Genomic DNA, 25,073 nt, shown 5'->3' with positions numbered 1-25,073 from the left:
TTCTGTTTTTCGGCTACTCTGTCATTCTCATTCATTTGTGACTTAAATTATATATTTTTTTATTATCGCAAAAAATACCAATTACTGTATTTGTTTTATGACTTCAAAAAGGTTTTTATCTTATCATTTATTCATTTAATTAGTGTCCGTAATGTATGGTAAACACCACGAAATTGTAATTGTGAATACATCTTCCTGTACTATATCAAAAAATAAACTGCATTGTTTGCAAGCTTAAATAGATTCATATTAAACATATATTATTGAAAATATGTTCCTAAATAAAGTACAGTACAGAACTAGGAATGGTTATTTTCAGATTAGCCTGGAGACAAGTTAATTTGACATTTGTCATTTCTTGAATTACATTGCGTCTCTTGGAAACATTTAATGATGTAAGGTGGGTTATACTCGTATGTGTGTTTACACATACAGGTATACACACCTTAAAACTCCTTATACAGCAGCGACACCCCTCAATGTTACAATTTAGACAATCATTAGTCTCAATAATAAAGTATTGTGGATGACAAAATGAAAAAAAAATTCATAGGGTTCACTGTACTAAAAAGGTAAAAAATTTGAATAGCTCCATAATTCTGTAACATGACATTACATAGCATTATTTGTTTAGAAAAATCAAAATATATCATGAATAATATGTATGTAACTTGTAACTTATGTAACTTAATAATTATAATAATAATAATAATAATAATTATTATTATTATTATTATTATTATTATTATTATTATTATTAATAATAATAATAATAATAATAATAATAATAATAATAATAATAATAATAATAATAATAATAATAATGATAAAAAATGAAGTTCCTCCACTCACAAAACACATACAGTTTATGACTTTTGAGGGAAACTTTATTTTTTCCTTTGCTATTGGATGAAAACTTTTGCAACAAGTATGATTTGCCTGCCTCCCTTCACCCCCCTTTAGTCTGTCGCTGATGCCAGCCCGATGAAGCGCTCAGCCTCCACTGTGGCTCCACAGCGCCCCCAGGAGGTCAACTTGAGGGACTACACCCTAGAGAAACCCAGCCAGGATCGACCCCACCACCATCACCACCACCACCGTTGCCACCACCGGAGAGACAGAGACAAGGAGAAGAGGCAGAGGTCGTTGGATACACCCCTGGGGGGACAACCACTGAGCTCTGCAGGTTAGTCAGCTCTCACACACAACCTGAAACCATGATATACACACCATATATGGAAAGAAAGACACTGATTTGTTGCACTTTGCTTTTGCCCCTCACAGGTGCACAGGAAGAGCTTTCTTCTGACCCACCCGCCTCCAGAAAGCGAGCTCACGACCGCGGACGCTCCCATGAGAGGAAACACCATCACTCCTCAGCAGAGAAGCAGCGCTACTACTCCTGCGATCGCTACTGCGGTCGTGAACACTGCCACACCAAATCTGCCACCGCCAGCTGTGCTGCTTCCCCCAACGAGGGGCAGGAAACCAGCAACAAGCAGGTGGGAGGGGTATAAAGACAGATAAATTCAGGGACCACCTCCCATTAGATGGACGCGCATAATTCTCCTGACTAGATTCAATAATTCATTCTCATCGTGGTTAAAAACATTGTAGAACTGCATGTTCTGCTTGTGTTATATATTGATTTCAGTGTCATGTTTAGATTCCAGATTCATTCATTCTGAAAAAAAAAAGTGTTGTGTTTAATAACTTAATTTCAACATACACAATTTCCTTTAACTTACAATCTACTGTTGGGGGGGTAATAGATGGTGTTGTAATCCTCTGCATGCTCCTATTACTTCTTGCTCCTCTGTCTGCTCTGAGTGCAGCTTCTCATAGCTTTCTCACTTCTTTCCTCACTTTCTCTCTTCATCATTGAACATCCATTTTACCTGTCAATCTGTCCGTCCATCCGTCTATCTCTACCTTCTCATTAGCGCCTGTTCTTCATTCTATCATCCTTTTTTTTTTTTTTTTGGTGTTTATGTTTGTCCTCTTTTTCATTGTTTTTTCTTTTTTTAATTATATTTTTCTGGCGGTCCTTTTCCTGTCACTTTCCCCTTTTTCTTTTCCTCTCTCACATCATATTTTTTCCATCATTCTATCGTTTCAAATTGCTTGTCCAATTTTCATCTAGGGCAGTGGTTGGGTTAAAGGCAGCCCGGTGGCATTTGACTCCTGTTCCAGCACACCGAGCCGCGGACGTCGGCAGCTCCCGCAGACCCCCCTCACCCCACGGCCCGGGGTGGCCTACAAGACTGCCAATTCCTCCCCCGTGCACTTTGTTTCCAGTCAGGCCTCTCTGAATCCTGGCAGGCTGAGCCGTGGGTTGTCAGAGCACAACGCCCTCCGACACAGCGGCTCCCGCCACTTCCCCTGCCCCGTCACCCGTATCTGCTCTGAGCCCTACCTGGGCCACCAGGGTCACCACGAGGCTCGCGGCAGCCTCTACGGCAGCCTCCGCGACCGGCTGGATGTCTTCCAGGATGCGGAGTCACGGACGCCCAGCCCCCACATCGGACACTCGTTTCGGAACGAAATGCCTCGCATGATGGGAGCCCTGCTTCCAACTCCACAGCAGAACCTTGGGGTACCGAATGGGTACCACTTCAGCATTGGGGGTAGCCCAGGCTCTGGTGTCAGGGCACTGAGTTACTACCAGGAGGAAGAGGAGGACAAATGGTGCTAGCATGGCTTTAAAACACCGTTTTAATGCTTTTTTGAGGAGTCGTGATGAGTTTTATCATCTTCTTTGAAGGCTTTGGTTTACATTGTCACTGTGTGTATTTGATGCTGTATTTTGAATCCTAAATTGGAGAGCTGATGTTAGTGATGCCATCTGAACTGTGAGAAAACCTTACATATTTCAGTGTCATCATTCCAAAGGGCATGTTGCATTCTAAAATTAAAGATAGACGTCTGAGAGTTTGTTGCCTTTCTTTTTTTCCTTTCAGAGAGCTTTAATTTTAGTCTTTTGTTGACGACACCATACTCACCCAAAAAAGTGTTCAATTCTGAAATATGATCCTATAGAAAAATAGGAAAAGGTATGCTGATGCTGGAAAACAGGTGAAGATTAAGTCATGGTCCAACCGTTATAGCCCCACAGAGCGTTAACCCTTAACCCAGTCTTAGATTGTGCTCTCTCTATAGGCTGAGAAGCAGATATTTCGCTTTTGACATTATGTACGAGCACTGAAGGTTATTGATTCATGATAGCGTGCAGAAAAAGTCAAATAAAAACTGAAGTAATTTTAAAAATGACTCAGCTGTGCTGCGTAATTCACGTTTAGAGAAGCCCAGATATCCCAGAGTGAATTGAAATAGTGACACTTTACATTATAGTGATGTGTTACCGTTTCCCATTTTCCTTTTGAAACACGATCTGACTTTTCATTTATAAGGAAAAAGAAGACAATTACCGAATTTGAATTTGTTTTGAACTTTTCTTCATGTGTTCGAGGGGTCCGTATGGTGTTTTCAACAAAAACGTGCTACTGCAAGGAAAGAGGACTTAAGATGAGTAATGGTTGAATTTAAAAGTTTAAAATGTTGTAAAACCTCAAGGACGGGATGACTCTGTACAAACAGTTGTTCTTTAGTTTAGGATTCTACTTATTCAATGATGATGCCTAAGCCTTTAAGACATTCCCTTTGTGTTAGTGGAAGCAGACGACGTGCTGTCACAGACAGCGATGATTGTTTCATCTGTTAAACTTGTCTTGCGAAATTTAAGAGAGAAAAGCAGTGCATGGTAATGAAAAGTATCCGACCGGTTTGTTTTCTATGTAAAAATTCCTTGTAGATGTTTTCTTTGTGTGCATTTTTTTGTATGACATGAAAAACAGTTGTGTTTAAATGTAAACTGCTTACTACAGTTTGCCACCGTTTCAGGTCCAATGTTTCTTACATACGTATTTGCGATGTAAGACAAAGTGCCTATCCTTTTAGATATACTGTAGAAAAAAGAAAAAAAAGATGCAATGTCAGCTGTTTTCTAATGCATCCACAACTTAAATTAATGTTCAGCTCATTCTGTATGTACAGTATATATCTGCAGGAACATATGTTGTACGGAAAAAGCCTTATCTCCAAGCAGAGAGGCTGAACATACAGGACTTTGGAGAGGAAGGATGGAAAAACAACCTCATGAAAGTTTATTATTTTTTGTTTGTTTTTAATGGTCATTTTTGGGTTAGGAATGCTGTGGAAAAAATGTAACAGTGCAGTTACAGTAATACTAGTAACATGGTACAAGTTTAGATGGTGGGCCACGTCAGCTCCCTGCTCAGGCGTCCCTGTAGATTTTCTTTGTGTTTATTCTGATCCCCACAAAAAGTGTGAATCTACAAGCTCCTGTTCTTTCCAGACCCCGGTGTGTGTTGGTCAGCAGTCGCCTGAACAGTTGGGGTGTAAAATATTTGTGCTTTCAGACCCAGAGTAGCGAAGGGCAATATGAGTCAAGCCACGCTCTGTTTGTGTGTGTGCGTGCGCGCGTGTGTGTGTGTATGTGTGTAAATGTGGGTTAAAAACGACACTGATGAACACAAAGCTGTTGCAGATATATTTTGCATTTTCTGGGTGTAGTTTTGCTATTTTCTTGTAAATTTCTTCATGCTATCACGGGTAAATGCCACAATATACACAGCAGTAACACAAAATGTAAAAAGGTGATCTTTCATTCATAAAGCAGGATTGTTGACGGAATGGGGACAGTTTTTCTCCTGATGCTGCCAGTTTGTGCCCTCTGGTTGAAGACATACTAGCCACATCAGCATCAGCATGTCAATAAATGATTTTTGTATTATAATACATGAACTGAGAACTTAAAACATGATGGTTTAAGGTTTTGGCTTCCACTTCTGTCCGGTGGAAACATTTTATGATGAAGGTCTAAAGTAGTTTTTAAAGACTTCTGACTGAGCTGTGGTTAATTTAAATGCAACTAAAAGGACAGTCTTTGAGTGCGTATTGTCGTCATTGTCATCGCACAGCCTGTCCTAAATTTGTTAGCTTTATTATCTCGTAGCAACTATGTATAATGGTTCCATTTCAGGGGTAGCACGGTGGCGCAGTGGGTAGCGCTGTCGCCGCAGAGCAAGACGGTTATGAGTTCGAGTCCCGCTCTGTTGAGGAGTTTGCATGCGGGCTTAGCAGATGGATGGATGGATGGATGGATGGATGGATGGATGGATGGATGGGGTGTAACTAAAAGCCACACTCAGACTAACAGTGTGACTGTCTGATATTAACATTTTACAACTTCCTGAAAATAACCCTAAAATCAAAATTACTTTAAGCTTATGAGTCATTTAATGATGATACATGAGTGAAATTAATATCATACAGATATTACTGTAATCAAATATAAATCAAATATAGTAATAATCAAATATTACTATAATCAAATATCATTTGTGTACAATAGATCACAATAGATCAGTTACAGAATGCTCCATGAATGCCTTAAGCAGTTATATGTAACTCATTTCACATGTTCTGTGTTATTGATCTGTTTTTTTCCCCCCCTACCTTAGGGAGGAATGTAATGCAATGAAATGTCTGCAGCAGCTGCCAGGGCAGAAGGTGTTTGCTAAGAATATGATAAAGACCACGTTTAACCACAAGAAAACACACAACAGGGCGTCAGAGTGGAGCTATGCAAAAAAAAGAAAAAGAAAAAAGAAGACCCAACCCAACACTCCTTCCATTCTGTAGCTTTACATGCTGGTCTCTTCAAGATTCAGGCGTCAGCATGAGTGTGACCAAATGTTTTATAGAAAAAAAATCATGCAAACGACAAAAAAAAAACAAAAAAAAAAACCCTCTACATTCATAAAGGCACAAAATGTAAACAAGAAACAGATTATTTAAAATATTTAGGAGTACAGCAACTTTACATATATATTTGCATGCAGAACATAACACATGTTGAAAATGTCAATCACATAACTCAAAATGGGAAGCTGTTTGGGGTCACAGTAAGAACATTCACAAATAAATCTTATTGTTAAAGGAATTTATCAACACAGACACATGAATTATTTACAGTTACATTAAGGTGAAAAAATAATCTGTCTACTGGAAACGTCTTTAAATCAGCAGTTTCTATGCTGCATCCAAGGAAACGCGCCTGTGCCCAGGTCTGGACAAATCCACTACCAGTCATCTTAAATGACCCAATGTGTTTATCTCAACATACCAATGGCAGTGTAGATGTGTCTTTTTCCTCAACAAAATACAAATGTTTGCATGTTCTAATGATGTATGTGCATGTAGAATCTTTTAGATACCATGTGTTCTTTTGTTGTTGATTTTTAATATTTGATATAAACTGTGGGGTTTGTTGAAAAGACACATTTCTATAGAAAACAGTATTGACAGTTTCACCCCGTGCAGCAGAGTTGGAACCTTTCCTTTATTTTGGGTCTTGGGATTCAGTGAAATGTTTGTTTGCCTGTTTTTCTGTTTCTTGGCCAGAATTTTGATTCTGCAGTTGTTTCTACATTTAACATTTTGTATGAAGCAAAGCTACTTGAAATAAAAAAGACTGAACCAAAATGGCCTTCTACCTGAATAATTTGAGTGTTGGTCTGTAATCTGCCTTTTTCAGTCTTGGTCTGAACTGTTTCAACATATATACCCATTTTTTCTTTTTCTTTTTTTTGTATTTTGATTGAATTATTTTCTGCATTAATGACATAATACTGTTAATCGAGAGAAACAGGGTTTTTGAGGCAAAAGATAATATTTGTATTAGTTTTAAACATTTCTGTCTATTATCTATGAACTCCTTATGATCTCATTAAACTTAATGAGTGGGAGAGTGGTGCCTTATAGTGCATAAAATACTGTACTCATAAATCTTTTGGGTGAGTCTGCATATCGGGGCGTGTTCAGGAAATGTTCCCACCATTTTGAACTTTTTGAGATAAGACCATTACTGTCAACAGCTTTGAAATCAGTGAAAGAGTAGGCTTTGATTTAAAGAAGGAATCACTAAATACTGGCATAGTTGTGGATAAAGGGGCACATCAGTGAAATTTCTCACATTCTTTATCATTGTGAGAACCATGAAGGCAACATTTTTAACTTTAAAACAGTTGTGTGCAAACTAGTGTGCATGAGTAAGATTAATTAATCCAAGAGAGGAATGCTTGGATAGAAACAGGGATTACATTTTACATTCATACACATATCCAGGTTAAGAGTGTATATTGGTTCTGTGTGTGTGTTCACATGGTAAAGTATCTAAATGCAGGTGTTCATTGAAATATGGTTGCATCATGAGTGCTCTTCTTCGACTTTTCGAGTCCCTTCAACACCATCCAGCCCCAGCTCCTGCAGGATAAACTGACCTCCATGGCTGTGGACCCCTACCTCGTGAGCTGGATTACGGACTACCTAACGGACAGACCCCAGTACGTCCGTATGGGGGACTGTTTTTCTTCTATGGTGACCAGCAGCACGGGGGCGCCACAGGGGACCGTTCTATCCCCCATTCTCTTCACCCTCTACACATCAGACTTCAAGCACAACTCGGATACATGCCACATACAGAAGTACTCCGATGACACCACGATAGTGGCATGTATCCGGGAGGGTGATGAGGGGGGGTACAGGGCATTGGTGGCTGACTTCGTGGAGTGGTGCCAACAGAACCAGCTCCAGCTCAACGTCTCCAAGACAAAGGAGATGGTTCTGGATTTCCGGCGGGCACCTCCCTCTCCACAGCCGGTGATCATCAAAGGCAGTGAGGTGGAGGTGGTAGGTAACTATAAGTACTTGGGACTGCAGCTAGACAGCAGACCGGACTGGTCACTCAACTCGGACTGTGTGTACAAGAAGGGGCAGAGCAGGATGTACTTCCTAAGGAGGCTGGCCTCCTTCAACATCTGTCCTAAGCTCCTTTTCATGTTCTATCAGTCCGTAGTCTCCAGTGTGCTGTCATACGCCATTGTGTGTTGGGGTGGGGGGGCCAGGAAAAGAGATATGGACCGTCTGAACAGACTCATCCGCAGAGCGGGCTCAGTGGTCGGGCTGAGCCTGGACTCTGTGGATATGCTTCTGGAGAGCAGGACCATGTCTAAAATTAAGGCCATCATGAACAACACCAGGCACCCCCTACACACCACCTTCTCCCAGCAGAGAAGCACCTTCAGCGGCAGACTGCTGTCACACAGCGCCTCCACAGAGAGGCTGAGGTCCTCCTTCGTGCCCCGTGCCATCAGGGGGTACAATGACTCTCTCAGGAGGAGCGGGGGGGAGGTGGCGAGGTCAGCACGGGGTTGAATATGGATTTAATTTAATTTAATTTAAATTTAATTTTATACTGTTGTGTATATATATATATATATATATATATATATATATATATATATATATATAAATAATTTATTTATTTTTTATGCTGTTTTATATTTTAATTCAATTTTATACTGTTTAGATTTTATTTTATACTGTTAATATTTTAATACTGTAATATTTTTAAATTTTATACTGTTTATATTTTAGTTATAGTTTAGTATATAAGTCCTGTTAGTGCTGCATGTGTCTGTCTGTTAGTGTAATGTATGTCTTGTGGTATGTCCTGTGATGTCAATGTTTCCTTTTCTCCTGGTGTTTATCCAGTATTATTTGTTATGTAATGCCTGAGCAGTGGATATATGCAATTTCCTCCGGGATTAATAAAGTATCTATCTATCTATCTATCTATCTATCTATCTATCTATCTATCTATCTATCTATCTATCTATCTATCTATCTATCTATCTATCTATCTATCTATCTATCTATCTATCTATCTATCTATCTATCTATCTATCTATCTATCTATCTATCTATCTATCTATCTATCTATCTATCTATCTATCTATGAGAGAAGAAACAACACGCTGAAGGCATTTCATACATTTCATGTAAATTCCATATATTAATATTTAGTCATAAATGGGGCAATGGTGTGACGTCACTCGTTTTACAGGTTCACATCCAATACAAACTACATTAAATGAATTTTACGAACGTGCTGTTGAATTGTAGTACCAGATTGAACCACAGAGTGGCACTGTTGTTGCACCACCGAAACGCCACCTGCTCCAGTTTCTTGGGACTGGTCAGAAACCTGTGTTTCTGTTCTGGACTACATCATGAATAGTATAGAGAAGAGACTGGTAGTGTTTCCGATGCACCTCTGTTTCTGTTGCTGATTGCTCAGTGTCTAGTCTGGTCATACCCCTGTCTCTACTGTATATATTGTCCTACTGAAACTGATTAAATAATGAATACAGGGTTCTGTTGGGAGGGACCTCCTCCTGTGTTCTGTAACATGCAGACAGCGTGACATTATCATCTCTGTTGGATCTGGAGTGGTGACTGAAGCTGATCTGTGTTTTGCTCTCATGTCACATCAAAGTGTCTGCTGCAGCGCCCGATGACAGCAGGTCAGGGCACCCATCCAAGTCTGCACTGTCAGCAGACCAGCAGTCTATTGATGTAACTCAGCTCCCATAGCTGAGCAATAAGAAAAGGGAGCAGCTCAGAGTACGTCCAGCTGAGGCTGTGTCTGGAGGATAAGTGCCACAAATAAAAATTTCTAAAAGAAACCATGAAAAAGTATTTCCAAGTTGAGGAGTAATTGATTGATTACAGTAAATAAATAATTACTGTTGGATGTCCTTAGGCTTTTTTCAAGGTTTAAGCTGATATAGATGCTGTTAGCCAATTCCAATACATAGATCCTCTTACCAGTACTTTTGTATAGTCAAAACATGAAGAAATGGCGTGAAAAGATAAAATTGGTTGGCAAATACAGTTAAGATCTCTGGTCATATCCCTACAGTAGAGAACATTAACAACCATCATCAATATAAATTATTCACCTGGTTGTCAGGAGTGACAGAAGAAAATAGCTATTGGTGTAACATTAGCAGGTTTATAAGAAACAGCTAAAAAATAAGTTTGGAGACATCCCAGAAGTTGAATGGTTCTATTTATGATTATAGAAAATTGGGCTTTGGCCTTAAATGTTATTCAGGTATCCCTGGGAGCTGAATAAAGTGGGCTGAGATGGTACTATTTATGAATTTCTGTTAAAATTGACAGTAGTTCCAACTGTGATATCTTGTTCCCACAAAATAATCCATGATGAAGGTGAGCCAAGGACATCTATCAGGACATCCCACAAAGCCAGGTAAAAAGAAAATGTGTGTGGACACCCAGAATCATATATATATATATATATATATATATATATATATATATATATATATATATATATATATATATATATATATATATATATATATATATATATATATATATATATATATATATATATATATATAAAATTTATCCTCCATCCATGAAAGTCTAAAAAACTGAAACAACTTTTAGACCCTCAGACGGAGGAACATTTCCAACTACAGAGTGACACTAAAATGTCGTGATTTAGCTTTTAAATGTCATTTCTCGGTTACCATTATACGAAACTTAAACCTTGTATTTGCCTTCATAAGATACGTGATCCTCCCAGGGTCCTGTAATCACCAAGAGAATAACTCTACACTGAATCCTTTGAACCAAAGAGAAAAACAACATTTCAGCATGGACCCAGAAAAGTCTGTAATCAAGTTTGGTGGCTCTTAAAATGACAGGATATCCTATCTTTACTGCGGGAACACCTCATATGTTAAACATGAACGATATCTGTTTTGTGATCTTCTTGGTTACAGAGCAGCAGGCTGTCCCAATAAGCATCGAAAGACCTTCCAGTTAATTTTTATGCTGCTGCACATGTCCTGTACTAGTAGCTCTCTACTGTCTCCCTTCTCCTCACATTCAATGGTGTGAAACAATGGATTTTTTTTTGGATGGATAGCTCTCAGAGCTGTGCAGAGGGTCTGATAAGTTTTTGTTTCCTGTTTAGCCCTGAAAGGACAAAAACCCATTAGTTGTTCAATAATGTTACAATGTTTACGTAGTTCAATATTACTATTTTCATGAGCCAAACATTGAAAAGCTATGATTTTGACTGAACATCAAGGAAAGAACAAGACTGACTTATGACCAAACGGCCCCAGGTGTTTTTTGGGTTTCTATGCATGAGCCTTGATTCCTCTCCTACAGTTATATGTATTCCAAATAATCCTTTATGTACCACTTCCATATAAAAACCTTTGTCTGCTCAAAGACTTTTCATTACTTTCATTGTAAAGGAACCAACAGGGAACAAAGAAGTGCTTTTGTTGCAGATGACAGAAAATGAGTTCGACTGGACTTTCTGTTATGGATTTGGTGTCAGTTTCACAAATGTTAGACCTTAATTCATAATATGATTTCTGAATAAGTGAAAAAGTCTGTATAATAATTGGGCATTTCAGGTTAATGCAGATAGAGTATTGGGTTACTATAAGACAGAGCCAACCCTTCATCTCTTTATTATTCTTGTTAGAAGGGAAATGAGGAAATATTTTAGGGTCAGTCTCACAGAATGTGGAGAATTTGGAGGTTCTTGGAGCTTTATGTGTTCCATAAGGTTAAAGTCTGGAATAAAGATTGTAAATTATGAGTATTATGCAGGTAATATTAAAGAGTTTCCCTGTGTATAGAGTTTACTTTACAGTGGTCATTGGTGTTTTTTGCGTCTATTTTTTCTTTTTTGACATTAAGTATTGTGTTTCTCCGTCAGTGCACTGACCCAGAATAAAACCAGAATGAGATCAGATCAGATACTAGATAGTGCAAAATGCAAATGATTGACCCTGAATCACAAAAAAATCTAGCACGTACAATAAAGCACACATATATATATATATATATATATATATATATATATATATATATATAGAGAGAGAGAGAGAGAGAGAGAGAGAGAGAGAGAGAGAGAGAGAGAGAGAGAGAGAGAGAGAGAGAGAGAGAGAGAGTTTGCTCTCATTTCAGAGCAGTGTTATGTAATACTGAATGGTCACTGATGAGTGATGTTACACAACTCTGTAACCATGGCCCCTGTCATTATTTTCACAACTTCATCAATGTGATTCGTCCCTATCCCTATCCTTAATCAGCCTAACCTGCTGCACATTCTTGCCATCTCTTTCTCTCTGTCTTGCCAAGCTGTATAGATCAGTTTCTCTCTCCTTACTGTCAGACCTAGCATACAAGCCATCATACACCCCAGTGCAGTGTAGAGTAATTGTACTCACATTTTTGCATGACATAGGAATGACGCTCAAGCCTCACGAATTCTCTCTCATCACATTATCAGAGCTTAGTCATGTGTGACTGGAGTCACACTGGCAATGGAAGCATGACAGGAACAAATGCAAGGTGATGAAGTTGAAGTGCAAAGAGACAGAAGAGAGGTATTTTTTGTATTCCAGAGTCCATTTGGCCCATTAATCACCCCAGAGGAGTCACACTTTTCTTAATACAAATGGTTGATTAGTGTTGAAGCCCAGAGGAGGTACACAAAATTATCCTCCATCCATCAAAGTATCAAATTAAACTGCATATTGAATCTAGAGCCAAGAAAATTCAGGTTACATGGAAAGTCACAACCTAATCAACTTAGCTTACCATGTTGTTTCTAGGCCTGTGTTCCTGTGCTTGTGTTTGTGTCACAACAGAACTATTTGTCTCATGGCTTCCTATTTTATTTTGAAATCTCTCCTGTTATTCCAAGTACCTTGCTTGTTTACACCTGATCTCTATCTCACCTTGTGTATATATAGCGTGGGCCTCCCTTTGTTCTGGGTCAGTTCTTCTTGTCCTGTGTGTCAGACTACTAGTGCTGGTTCCATGCCGAGCTCCACATCAAGACATGTTTAGTGTTCTTCTTTTACATTTTAGCAGGCAGAAACATAGACATATGTGTACAGAGATGGTGCTATGAATATGGAATACGGAATTTGTCCAACAGATCTGCCTTGATTAGATTGTGTGTTTGTTCCTTTAGTTAGCAGACAGCTACATAGTGCCTCATTTGTTTTTACAATTACCATTCATGCATGCATTCATTCATTCATTCATTCATATTTTTCCTCTGGTGCACACATTTATTCAAATGAAGAGCGTTTGTTACACCAAACATTTTGATCTGTCATAAAACTAAAGAAATAGATCATTTATTTGATCAAAATTGGGTTGCACAACAGTGCACACACACACACAAACCACAGATCTAAAGATTATTTACTGAAGATTGTAAAATAATAAATGTTATTGCAATTATTGTAAAGAATATTGTGATTGTACAGTGTATGACTATACCGATCGAGTTCAGCTTCATCCATCATGTCCTGATGGAGACAGGTCAATAAAATGTGGAAAGCATAATTTCTGATTTCCTGTTGTTAGGGGTAATGCAATCAACAAAAGAATGAAAAGTGATTGAATGCAGCAGTAATCCTCATCCTCTTAGACTAATGAAATGACCTCGGTGACTGCTCCTCCATATCTTTGTCGAACTCAGACCCGGCAACTCCAGAGCTGACCAATCTAGGATCTGCTTGCCCTGCTGACCCATCTCTGAGACTAGAGGTCAGCAGATACTGATCTATGTTTGGTGGAGGAAAGAAGGAGGAAGGAAGGAGTGTTCATGGATGCAGGAAAATAGAAATGTTCATGAGCACCACTCATGAGTTGGTGCCTCATATAGGGAGATTATGCTTATGTAATAGTGCACAAGTCCCAGATTATTGAAGCCATTGAAGATAGAAAGAATAGGAAAGTGGGACAAACATTTTGTGACCTTTGTTTTGTCTGTATCTGTGGTGATGATTTATAGTTCTACACTGTTAAGGCTCGCATTCGTGCCCCTGGGCTCCACCCCAGCTGTTCAAAGGTCAGAATGACAGAAATGCCCTCCGATCACAAGCTCCTCCAACCCACTGGATAATTCCTGGAGCAGCCCAGCACAGCCCTGGGCATTCACACCGACATAAATATTTTCAACATAATCCAATTAATGTTAAAAATATTTTAAATGTGTCAAATTATTGGGAACTTTGGCACATTTGAAAAGAAGCCAGCTCTGTAGGGGCTGAGGGTACCGGCAGTCAGGTGATGATTGATTGCTTTGTCCCTGGATGTCTGATCCATCGTTGCTTCAAACATGGACAACACGGAAGCACACACAATTTGTCTCTCTTGCACGTATGTGCTTAAAGAACATGATAAAAAACATGTAACATGAGGAGGTCCTCCATAACCACCAGGTGTGAGAAATGGGACTGGTCACAAATATATGACAAACTATTCTAAAATCAAGTCAAGGCAAAGCTGCAGCTCTTCAGTACAGTCAGTGTATGTCCTCTGGGAGGTTGACCAGTATGAAATACCTGCTGATGTGATTAAGTGATGTGCAAATAAAGGTTCAGTGATTGATTGATTGATTGATTGACTGATTGATTGATTGATTGATTGATTGATTTTCCAACTACTTATCCTCACATAATTTTTTGAAGGATGAGACATGAAAAGCACGCAATTTTGCATGGAATCCAGAGAGTTACAGATCATACTGAGACAAATTGGTGGAATCACCGTCTTTTATTTTGGAATTTGGAAACAATCCATATCACAATGGAAAAAAACAACAACAACAACAAAAAAGACAAAAAAATATGGAGGCTGATCATTGTCTTTTTGTTAAGCAGTAACTAACAGTACCAGAAACAAGTATCCAGTATCTCCCAGCTGAGATAATGGAGATTTTTCAAATTTGTGAACTACATTCAGACGGCTATGTTTCATTTTAAGATTTAAATTTTTATATAGATCGAGTTGATGTAGAACGTGTTTTTTTTTAATACTTTGGTGGAGGTGTGTACTCTGCTGAGTCCCATTCTAATTAGTAAAATGCAATTTCAATCAGTAGACACTAGCTGAAACACGCAAGGTCTGGTATACTAAAATGATATGTACTGACTAGTTTGACTCTTCAGGGAGATGAAAAGTTAATTTGTCTTGAGCATCAACAAGACGTATCTCTTTACTTGGGTGTCCAAGTTTCATCAATGAAGCTGTTCATTGATGAAGTGGGTGAATCTTTAAAGAGTGATGAGACATGAAGAAAATAGGAATTCAAATGAAGATTTTATATAGTGGGCAGGAATACTCTGGGGATTATAATGTCACTTCCAGAAGAAACAAAAATACCTCAATAAGAAAAGTCCAGAGTATTTAAAGTGTGTGAGTTTGAGTTATGGGTTTGTGATGAGGTTTTGATCTTTTGACTACTAAAGTGTCTTCTCTGTGCACATGAGACATACATGGTACCTTTTCATGGTTGAATATTTTTGGGTGTGACAGTTGTCATGCGATGTGTGTGGCAGCAGAACCTTGGGTGGGTCTCTGTTGGTTCTGTAGGAAAAAGCTGGAGGAGGGGAAAAGTCTGCAGCTCTCGCTCTGACAGCACCAGTGAACTGCATATGTACTCTTGGCGCCGTTTGACTCTACGCACTGCTCCAGCCAGGGAGGACATGCTGCAGACATGTGGATCTCATTAATCCGTGTGCTGTCCTGCCTTTTGCTGCAGGACCCAGTCTACTGGAGCCTGACGGTGGATGGACAGCAAACAGATCAGGTATGTAGGCTTAGGGGAGCAGAGCAAAGAGATGCAAGTTGGTGTAATATAAATGAATCAGGAAGAGGCTTTCAGTGATTGGACAACATCCTTCTGCTAGTGGATTCTCACTTTATGATCCTCAGAATGGTTTCTAAAATTTTGCTCCCAATTATTTTTGACACGACTTAAATAGCAGTGGATCGCTTTAAAAAAGTTGATCTTTTTGTCAGTGAACTGATGTGAAAAAATTGTTACTGCTCCTCCATTTAATCATGATGCTACTAAAATGGTTCACTTTCTACACTGTGTTAACACATTTCAGTGTCACTACCCTCCTCCTACTGTACAGCTGCAGATGATGGGATGTTTATGCAGCTGCACAGGAGATCCCTTCCTTGCCAACAATTGAGAAGATGCTGCGTACAAAAGATGCGATAATAGAAAATTATGTTTTGTCATGACAATTCATCTGATCAGGATCACTGACTAAAACTATCATCAGATGACTTAATAAATTCTCTAAAAAAGTATTTAATTGAGCCACACTGTCTCTGCTGTGTTCATGGTATGCGTAAATGTTTGTATAGGATTTACTTTGTTATTGAGCCTTAACTATTTCATACATTGGTCTCAGAATGCCAGAGCATAAGTGATGTGGGGCATGTGGGAGATTAACTGGACAAATATTCTCAGGTGCAGCATGATCAAGTATCTTCTTGTGGCAACAATGACAGCTTGTCCAGGATAAAGGAGCTTTGTGTGCTGCTGAATAAGAAGAATTCATGTGTGTATTTTGCAACTCCTAATACGGCTCAGCTCAGCTGAGCATCACAGTCCTTTCATTTATGTGCCAGGTGGTTTTTGAAATGCAGGAGCTTCAGACTTAATCACATTTCTGTCTCCTGCTGTGCCGTCATCATGTTTTTACAATGTCTTACTTTCTACATCACTTTTGAATTGGAGCCAAAATTGAATGGGGTAATCAGAAATATTTAATTATATTTGCTTCAGATTAAGTGAGGGGTACTGGCAAGAGACCCAGCGTCTCATCAGGAAGGTCCCCATCTCACACTTAGAATTTTGTTGAAAAAAAAAAGCAATAGTGTGGAATTTCTTTACATTAGTGGACTTCAGAAGAGCAGCACTGTCACTGAAAGACTTGAGAACACTGTCTTCAATTACCATGAACAAGGGTTTAAGCAGGCAGCATCCCACTTTCTTGGTCTACCCATTTGTCTTTGTATGTTTTGCTTTTTTTCTAGGATTACACATCCAATAGAAACCCTTTGGAGTCCACCCACCAAGATGTGGCAGTCCAAAGCCATGGCTTTACACTTGATGATGAACCCAACATGTTGACGCCCATAAAAGAAGAAGCACTTCGTGATATTCAGCTGTCTGGAGATTCAGTGTCAGACGAAATTATCGAAGAGACAAACTCAGTCACAATTACTGAACTCAAACTCCTCGATCCTCTACCACAACAGTTTGATACGACATCTATACCTGACATTGAAGCAGGGAATATTCTTTATGGATCTGACCACCGGATCTACAGAATGCTCAAAGGTCATTCTGGTCCGAGGGGGCAACAGGGAAAGACAGTAAGTATCTCTTCAGAATGGAGTTAGTAAAACAAACATGAATTCAGGGAGGTTTTTTTTATACCTCAGACGGCAATGAAACACTGGAGATATACTGTATGTTAATCTCTTAAGGATGAGGCAGTTGTTTGGTCATTGTCACCATAAAAAGACCAAATTATCAGTTGTCATTGTCTCACTTTTCATAAATTGGTCCAACAGGAAGAGGTAGCCTCGAGCAAAAGCTCAGTTTCTTACTAGTTTGAGAGGTTTCACACAAGTTGTCCATCCCAACATAACCCTACCCATTAATATGGGATGGCACAGAGGCAACAGTTCACCTCCCCATCCCCTGTCCAGCCCACACCCCCGATACATCCAGTAATTTACCGTGTAATCTCACTCCACAACGTGTCAGCCTTCCCTGTGACTGTCAACCAAACCAATCCATCTGCACTAAATACATAAAATGATCTATATTATGATACAAACATCAGCTTTGACCCTCTTCTCTTAACCTCCTTTATTAGCATTTCAAATCACCTTCAATCACCTTGGATTATATTGTCATATGGAGTTGTAGTTGTTCGAATCCCATCTTTCTCAGCCATATTTTCCAGAATGCTAATACTTTCTGTAAACCTTAAAAACAGAGAAGGGCCACAAACCGGTCTTTGGGTGGTACTCGAATATCATTATGAAGTTTCTTGCATACTCTGCCATGTGACCTTTCTTTAGTGGGTTGGTGTGCTGGTTTTAAATGGATGTGATGGTCAGTCGTTGCAAACAGTGAGGCAGTTGAACGACATGGAAAATGACTCACGTTGGTTTTTATATTACATGGTGTAGCGATAGCTTTAAAAGCAAATTGCTTTAATGATGTAATAGAGTAGCCACGGTGACCCTTTTAGCATGCAACCACCACAAAATCAGATCAGTTGTTGCAATTAGCTTCATACTCATGGTAAAAATAACCAAATATCGTTTTTTTCTTATAGGGATGTACTGGAAGAGAGGGTTACATTGGACTAAAAGGTGATAAGGTAAGACATTAAATAAATGAATACGGTTTTTTTCTTCTTTTCCAGCTCTGACAATCTAATGAAGAGACATACTCTGGAGCAGTTTAAGGATTAAACTGTGTTGAAAGTAAAAATCATGGTGCGTGAAGATATAGTTGGCATGTGGAGTTACTCAGAGCACAATAATGTTCTGGTTTTACTACACTTTACCCACCATCTACAGTATTATCTTGAATCAGTGAGCCTCATCAGGTTGGATGACAGGATATAAGACGTGCCATAAAAGGAATTATTAGATTCAGGACATTATCTGGATAAAAGGACCAGATGAAGGATTTTCTTCACCTCTTCTGACATGAAAAAGTGGAACATTTTTCAACAGGTTTATCAGCGACATAAACTATAGTAATGGATTTTCATTTGACTTTGACTTGATGGATGAAGGATGAACCATTGTGAAAATGCTTCTTTCACATTAACATCAAATCAAACTGACATCTTACTCACACGTTCAGGTGTGTTAAGCACCAACTTACTCAAATAGACTTTGTCTGCCCTTGCTGACCGGCAGTAAGAATTGGAGTAACACTCCACAAACTTCGTCTTGTTAGAACCTGTTAATCTGCTTTGTGGAAATCTGTTTCCACCTATGTTTACATATAGAGATGGTAGCAGAGTGTCATTTCAGCGATGAAAGCAAGCAGGATGAAAACTTTACTACAAATAAATCAAAAGTTCATTCGCTGTAGGGATGCTCATTTTAACTCATCTGCACTGGTACACAAACATGTCACCACACTTTCAACAAGGATTGGATATATTCATACGTACACTATTCAGATATGAGGGTTGTTTTATATGATAAGTAGATTAATGTCCAAATTATATTCTCTATCTGAAAGGTTTCTTTGTCTACTTCGCTTTTATATCCTGAGGAAATGCGGGCACTCCTTCTCAAACACTGTCCATCCAATTGTGTGGCTGTACAAGCGTTAATGACGAATTTTCACATCAATATTAAAAAGGTTTTATCATCTTTACATTTATTTATACTGATTCCCCTTTAGGGCTCTCAAGGTATTCCAGGACTGGAGGGCAGGAGAGGAGATCCAGGACCTCCCGGACCACCAGGACTTCCCACCCTCTTACTATGGATGACCTCTGAAGAGGACTGGACAGTTTTTAGGGTAAGTGTGATGACAAAAGTTCCTGCTAGATCCTTACTGAACCATTAAGATTTTAGCTTTGCTGTATCACCAGTGTACAATGCACACACACCATCATTTCCAGTAGAATTTGCCTCATGTGGTTGTCTCAGACCAACACCCTCTGTTTCCTCACCACATTTAGCCCATTACTGACTCTAATGTCACCCAGTCTAAATACCACAATGCACCCAGGGTGGCTTTGATTTATGATGATTTATAATTAAAACTGCACACTGAAGTAGTTTGATCTTCTGGAAAACTACAGTAAGATGAAGTCTTACAACTTCCTAAAAATGCAAATGTGATATGAAATGTAAATAATCTACAAAAAAAAGTCACATACAATTGGACAATGTTGCTCTTGATGCTGAGGTTGATGATTGATTTTAGTGCAAAAGTTTTCTGCATGTTCACAGGTCAGAAGCAACAACTGGGTTTGGAAACAAAAAATAATAAAACATGAGGAAGTGATTTGACATGTCTTCACAGTGGATAGGAAAGGGAAAAAGGAATGGGCTGCTAAAAAGAGTTTTAATTGTAATATGGAGGGACCGTTAAAATGAATAACCTCCTTCTTATAATTCAAGGGTGTTTGCAGTTTGAGGAAAAGAAAAAAACAAAATATACAAATCTAATAACCAGTATCACTACATAGCTGTGAATTATTTGCATCTATGATGGGTGCAGCTGGTCAACAATAAACAGCCATTCACGTTGTGAAACACAAACATGGACAGCCAAAGTTACACCCAGGCTTTAACTTATCTCTTGATCCGTGTGAAAGCATGAGAATGTGGGAATCATGCAGTCGCACAGTCTGCAACTGATGCTAGTTACATGAGGGAGACTGGGCTCCTACATCAGGCAGAGCTGACCAATCATCTCTACACAGTGAATTCAGATGTGCACAGCTCTATGCTCTCACACACTCTAATGAAAGCTGAAGTATCTGCCCTGCATTGTAACTGGAGCCCATCCAGACCTCATTGGTGGGTCAGGCACCCACGCTTTGCTTTCTGACCACCCGTACTAGCTGGGTCATTCTGGCAGTGAAAGGCCTCAGTGTTGCCGTTCTCTCCAAGCACACTGAGGGCTCTTACTGCTCCTTCCACAGAGTCACAATGAGACTTAAGGGAGGTCCAGGCCTCTGCGCCAACATGGGTTTTACCTTGACAGGGTTGGCACGAGTCCTCTCATACTACCACTGCAGAATGATTGCCAAGACAAATATGACCTAGGGGCAGCGGAGCTGGGTGGTGTAATAATCCAGAAGGACTCTTCTGTGCTGAAGGTATCCAGCAGTGCTCCTGATTATCAGAGTGCAGACATAGCAAACGGCATAGCACTATAGCTTATCAATCATCAGAGAATGACAAGGTGCACTGCAGGACGCTATCCTGTCTTTTACCACCAGCAACAATTAAAGTTGTTTGCTGCTGAAGTCCTTATATGGCACTGACATCCATCAGGGTCATGTGATCACATGTATTTAGTTGTGACCATTTATGATCTCACTTCACTGCTCTCTACAGAAAAAAAAAACATCACTGAGACCAAAAGATGCAGTATTTTTTTACACAAACAAATAAAAATACAAAAGTACTATGCTTATTAATACATTCAAAATAATTGGATGAATATATGAATATTTGTCTTAGAAAAACATTTCACAAAGTTTAATTTTTTTTCCCTTATTCATCTCATAAAACTAAGCAATTATTATTTATATATAGGGTTGTTGGGGAATAATTAAAATGGCTTATGTTGTTTACTGTATACTAAACATATAAAATATGACATGTCTATTATCAATGGATGTTATCTCTACTAAATTTTAATATGGAATTTGCACAAAAAAATCTACAGGAAGATAGTGTGTTCACAATGCTGCTTACCTTGAAAATAAGAGCTGAACATTTCAGTGAACAAGTAGGAAATCAGTTATTGTTAGTCAATGATGTGTGTTATCTCCATGTGTTCCTCAGTGTTTCCGATGTTCAGCACTACAATAGGTGATACTGAATTATAGTACAGAACACAATAGTGTTAACTTTTAATTTTTATTTTTGTGGAAAAATAATATTACTGACCAGTGCTTGTTAATGTAGATGTTTATTTCTAAAGCAGTAATCCCGCGCTGCGTTCCGTGACTCTCGGAATGTAGCGCACTTGTGTGAGACACAAAAGTGCTTGAAACAGTCTACAAGAGTGTGGGAAAAGGAGATACAGATAGAAGGTGATTTAATGTCAGTATGGGGAGGGTTCATAACATATTATATTACTGTAAATAATAAAATAAATAGTTTGCTGCTATATCGCAGAATGTCACTTTTTGCAGGTGGTTCCTGGAACGCATCAACAGCGAGCAATGAGGGATTACCGTAATGGTGTCAGAAGTTATTTTCATAAGCAGAATATATTTTTAAGTATTTTATAGAGCAATTTTATATGGAGTGATGATGTGATGAACAAAAGTTTGTTTGTGCTTGCTCCAGGTGTCAGTTTCAGCAAATAATACAAACATCCATCCATTTTCTACCGCTTCGTCCACTGTCACGGGTAGCGGGGTTCTAGAGCCTATCCCAGCTGGCTTAGGGCGTGAGGCAGGGGAAACTCTAGGCATGACGCCAGTGCAAGGCGGAGCCACAGAGAGACACAGACAAACACGCACACACTAAAACATAAAACAGAAAGTATCCGAAATACAGAACCATGACAACATGCTGCAGCACACAGGCAAGCACGCAGAAAGGTCCATCTCGGACCAACACAGTGTTGAAGTTCATGTTTAGAAACGTCACAAATGCACAGATAAACTGCGTTCATTGACAGCATTGTTCTTCAAAATGTCCCTGCTTGTCTCCACAGAGATCTGCCTTCTATCAAATGCTCATAGCTAGCTGGCCGGTGAGTAGGTAAGCATTAGATTGAATGAGATGCTTGACCAGATAACACCACTGACTGATATCTTTCTTGCTCTAAAGGTGATGCCTGGCCCACCTGGATCCATGGGCGAAATGGGAAAACCTGGCCCTCCAGTAAGTTTAAAATCCGTCATGCTCGCGTTGTAATTTTTCGTAATGCCATTCATTTCATTTTCAGTTTTTTCTTGGCTTCTATATCCTTTTCTGCTTCTTCTTCTTTTTTCCATTTTCTTTCTTTTGTTTTTTCGAAGGGTATTCCTGGAGATTTAGGGAACAGAGGAATACCAGGACACACAGGAGATATGGTAGGCACTATAAATAAAATCCTTTCTTTTACATTAGTAGATGCATTACACTTGGTGACCTAATAACATGGGATTGTTTTTGTTTGTTAGGGTAGCCCTGGGCCCAAAGGTGTCACTGGTAGCCCAGGGAAGATAGGCAGGAATGGTGAACCAGGAGTTGATGGGTATCAGGGGTCACCTGGATTACCTGGCCCAAAGGTGAGAACGTTATACTGTACTTATTTAGACATGAACTGCATGTCATTACCATTATTGGGCAATGTATGGTAATGTTTACCGTTACATATTCCCATCAGGGTCCCAGAGGTTTTAAAGGAGAAGGAGCTGCATTGGGGGAAAAAGGTGATGAGGTGAGAGGCAAATTTAATTAAATTTAATTATTATAATACATATTCCATATAGTAAAGACTAGGCTTAGTAAGTTCTATATCAGCACTGAATTACGCACTTTGCCAGCAACTTACAAATGTTGTCAAATGCAGTTTTGATTCAGAAGAAATGACATGCACCAATATAAACACCAATATACTAATTCAAATGCGTGCTTTCCTTTTCATTAGTTAATGTTACAATAAAAGGGAAACAAGAGTAACTGTTGTTATTTTCATTAATATAAGTGTTGCCTCTACTGATGGTGTAAATGGCATTGTCTTATAATTATCTGTAAGGAAACAAAATAAATCTGTCTTGGTTTATTTCCCACACTCATTTCTTGTTTTGGTCAAAAATACATCTTCAAATCAGAGAATGAAATTTAAAAATGTTATTACATTTTCTCTATCAACACCTCCCTTCTCTCTCGGGTTCATATGCGTTTTGTTTACATGCGCCACGTGAACAAGCTCTACCGACCGAGCGTCGTTGTCCGGAACGTTTTTAACTTTCAGTAACTTCCTTACTATGTATTTTGCCCTTATTTTCTCGTGTTTTTCTCTCTTGTTTTTCATGACATAACTGTAAATTTCTCTGCGCTAAGCGTGGAGCTGCTTTCTCTGTTCTGATTTAGTAACGTCTTCATCTGCTATGACACTGGTTATGTGTTCGCATTGACACTGAGGATACGCTGTGTGTGTCCGCCTTACGCACACACACACAGAAACACACACACATACATGACTGAAGCGGAGCTAACTAGTTAGTGAAATGCTAGCTGACTTCAACAGCTTGTGAGGAACTTTCAGTGTGTAGCTTTAAGCCAGGTCATTTCCAAACACTGCTACTGTAGCCTACACACTAACTCCTCCTCGGTGATGTCCACGCCCATATCCGGGTCGACAATCAAATATGACTCAGGATAGGTCAGTCACTCTGTCAATCACGCCCGGTGTGATGTCACACACGGCGCTGTAATTATTCTGAGCTTTTTCCCCATTTATTTTGCATTTTTTCAGATATTTATTGATGCAGGAAGCGTTTGTTTTCTAGACTCTAGGAATTTTTAGCATTAGTGAGGATCACTATTTATATTTAGAGACCTGAAAAAATATATTTTTTTATAATAGGACCCCTTTAAGTTCTCAAGCTCCATAGCTAATTGATCTAGTGGTAGTTGTAGTAACAAGTATAGTGATGGTAATAGAGGCGTTAACCCAAAAAGATCCGGGAATGTTATTTTTGTAATAATGTGAGAGGAAACCATGTTCCCTTTTGCTTATTGACCATTTGTTGTGAAGGTCACCTGCTGACAAGAGATTGCTCATTTGTTGCCACTGTCTCTACAGTGACATCGTCCATTTTCCATCATGTTCTCATTGAATTTGCAGAGAATATCACCTGTGTTGCCCCATTAAAGGGTGCATTTTGACCACCGTTCCCGTTAGTCTATAATATAATCAACACTAGCTGGGCCTTCTCTGATCCACTATCACACTCAATGATAAACAGTCTTCGGACCTACTTGAGGGTTGTAAAACTTTAATCCCTATGGGTACCAGGTCAAGTCTTGGTTCCTAGGTTTTGGGAGGACCCATACAGAACCCTCTCTTCAGGTTACAGTACATATTCTTTTAACTACACCAAAGAAGTGACGTTTTCAGCCTTTCACAGAACTTGGCAGAGAGATTATACCTGGAACAAAAAGCTACCCATTAACTTCTGGGTAACTACATTGATAGGTCCATTCATTTTTTTTTGTTGTTGTTGCCTTTAGCATTGGCAAAAATGGAATTTCCCCAAGTTGCAAAAAATCTACCAAGCCACTTTCCATAAAACATTGTGGAGTTGCATGAATTAAGGAAGCAAGGAAGCCAGTCAGTCATAGAGGATTGCAGTAATATGGATATGTGCAATTTCCTCCGGGATTTATAAAGTATATATCTATCTATCTATCCAATACAGTAAATGCTTTAAAGACGGCTCTTGTATTCATGCTAGATTTTCAAAGGGGTCCACTTACTTACTGCTTATACTGGAAGTAAATTAATGAACAAACATAGAGGTTTACAGTATATGTTTACT

At 39.1% G+C, this 25,073-nt stretch overlaps 2 protein-coding genes across 3 annotated transcripts in view; both read left to right on the top strand.

The window, feature by feature from the left end:
* Nucleotides 1-6,474, top strand: part of cacna1ba (calcium channel, voltage-dependent, N type, alpha 1B subunit, a) — a 112,250-nt gene extending 105,776 nt beyond the window's left edge. Inside the window, exons 48-50 of the mRNA XM_068310129.1 lie at nt 964-1,186; nt 1,285-1,502; nt 2,144-6,474. Coding sequence (XP_068166230.1) covers nt 964-1,186; nt 1,285-1,502; nt 2,144-2,695 — 993 coding nt within the window. The 3' untranslated portion in view covers nt 2,696-6,474. The remainder of the gene's footprint in view (nt 1-963; nt 1,187-1,284; nt 1,503-2,143) is intronic.
* An 8,954-nt stretch (nt 6,475-15,428) lies between these two features.
* Nucleotides 15,429-25,073, top strand: part of si:dkey-61l1.4 (collagen alpha-1(V) chain) — a 38,106-nt gene continuing 28,461 nt past the window's right edge. For both annotated transcript variants that reach the window (XR_011035084.1, XM_068311787.1), the window contains exons 1-9: nt 15,429-15,592; nt 16,837-17,178; nt 18,156-18,200; nt 19,247-19,366; nt 22,256-22,294; nt 22,372-22,425; nt 22,563-22,616; nt 22,707-22,814; nt 22,913-22,966. Coding sequence is in view for 1 of the 2 variants with exons in the window: in XM_068311787.1 (XP_068167888.1) it covers nt 15,500-15,592; nt 16,837-17,178; nt 18,156-18,200; nt 19,247-19,366; nt 22,256-22,294; nt 22,372-22,425; nt 22,563-22,616; nt 22,707-22,814; nt 22,913-22,966 (909 nt within the window). In the remaining variant the exon portion in view is untranslated. The remainder of the gene's footprint in view (nt 15,593-16,836; nt 17,179-18,155; nt 18,201-19,246; nt 19,367-22,255; nt 22,295-22,371; nt 22,426-22,562; nt 22,617-22,706; nt 22,815-22,912; nt 22,967-25,073) is intronic.

The sequence above is a fragment of the Antennarius striatus genome, chromosome 3 (genome assembly GCF_040054535.1).
Source record: "Antennarius striatus isolate MH-2024 chromosome 3, ASM4005453v1, whole genome shotgun sequence".
NCBI classification, from domain to species: Eukaryota; Metazoa; Chordata; class Actinopteri; order Lophiiformes; family Antennariidae; genus Antennarius; species Antennarius striatus.
This window is presented reverse-complemented; position numbering and strand designations above follow the sequence as displayed.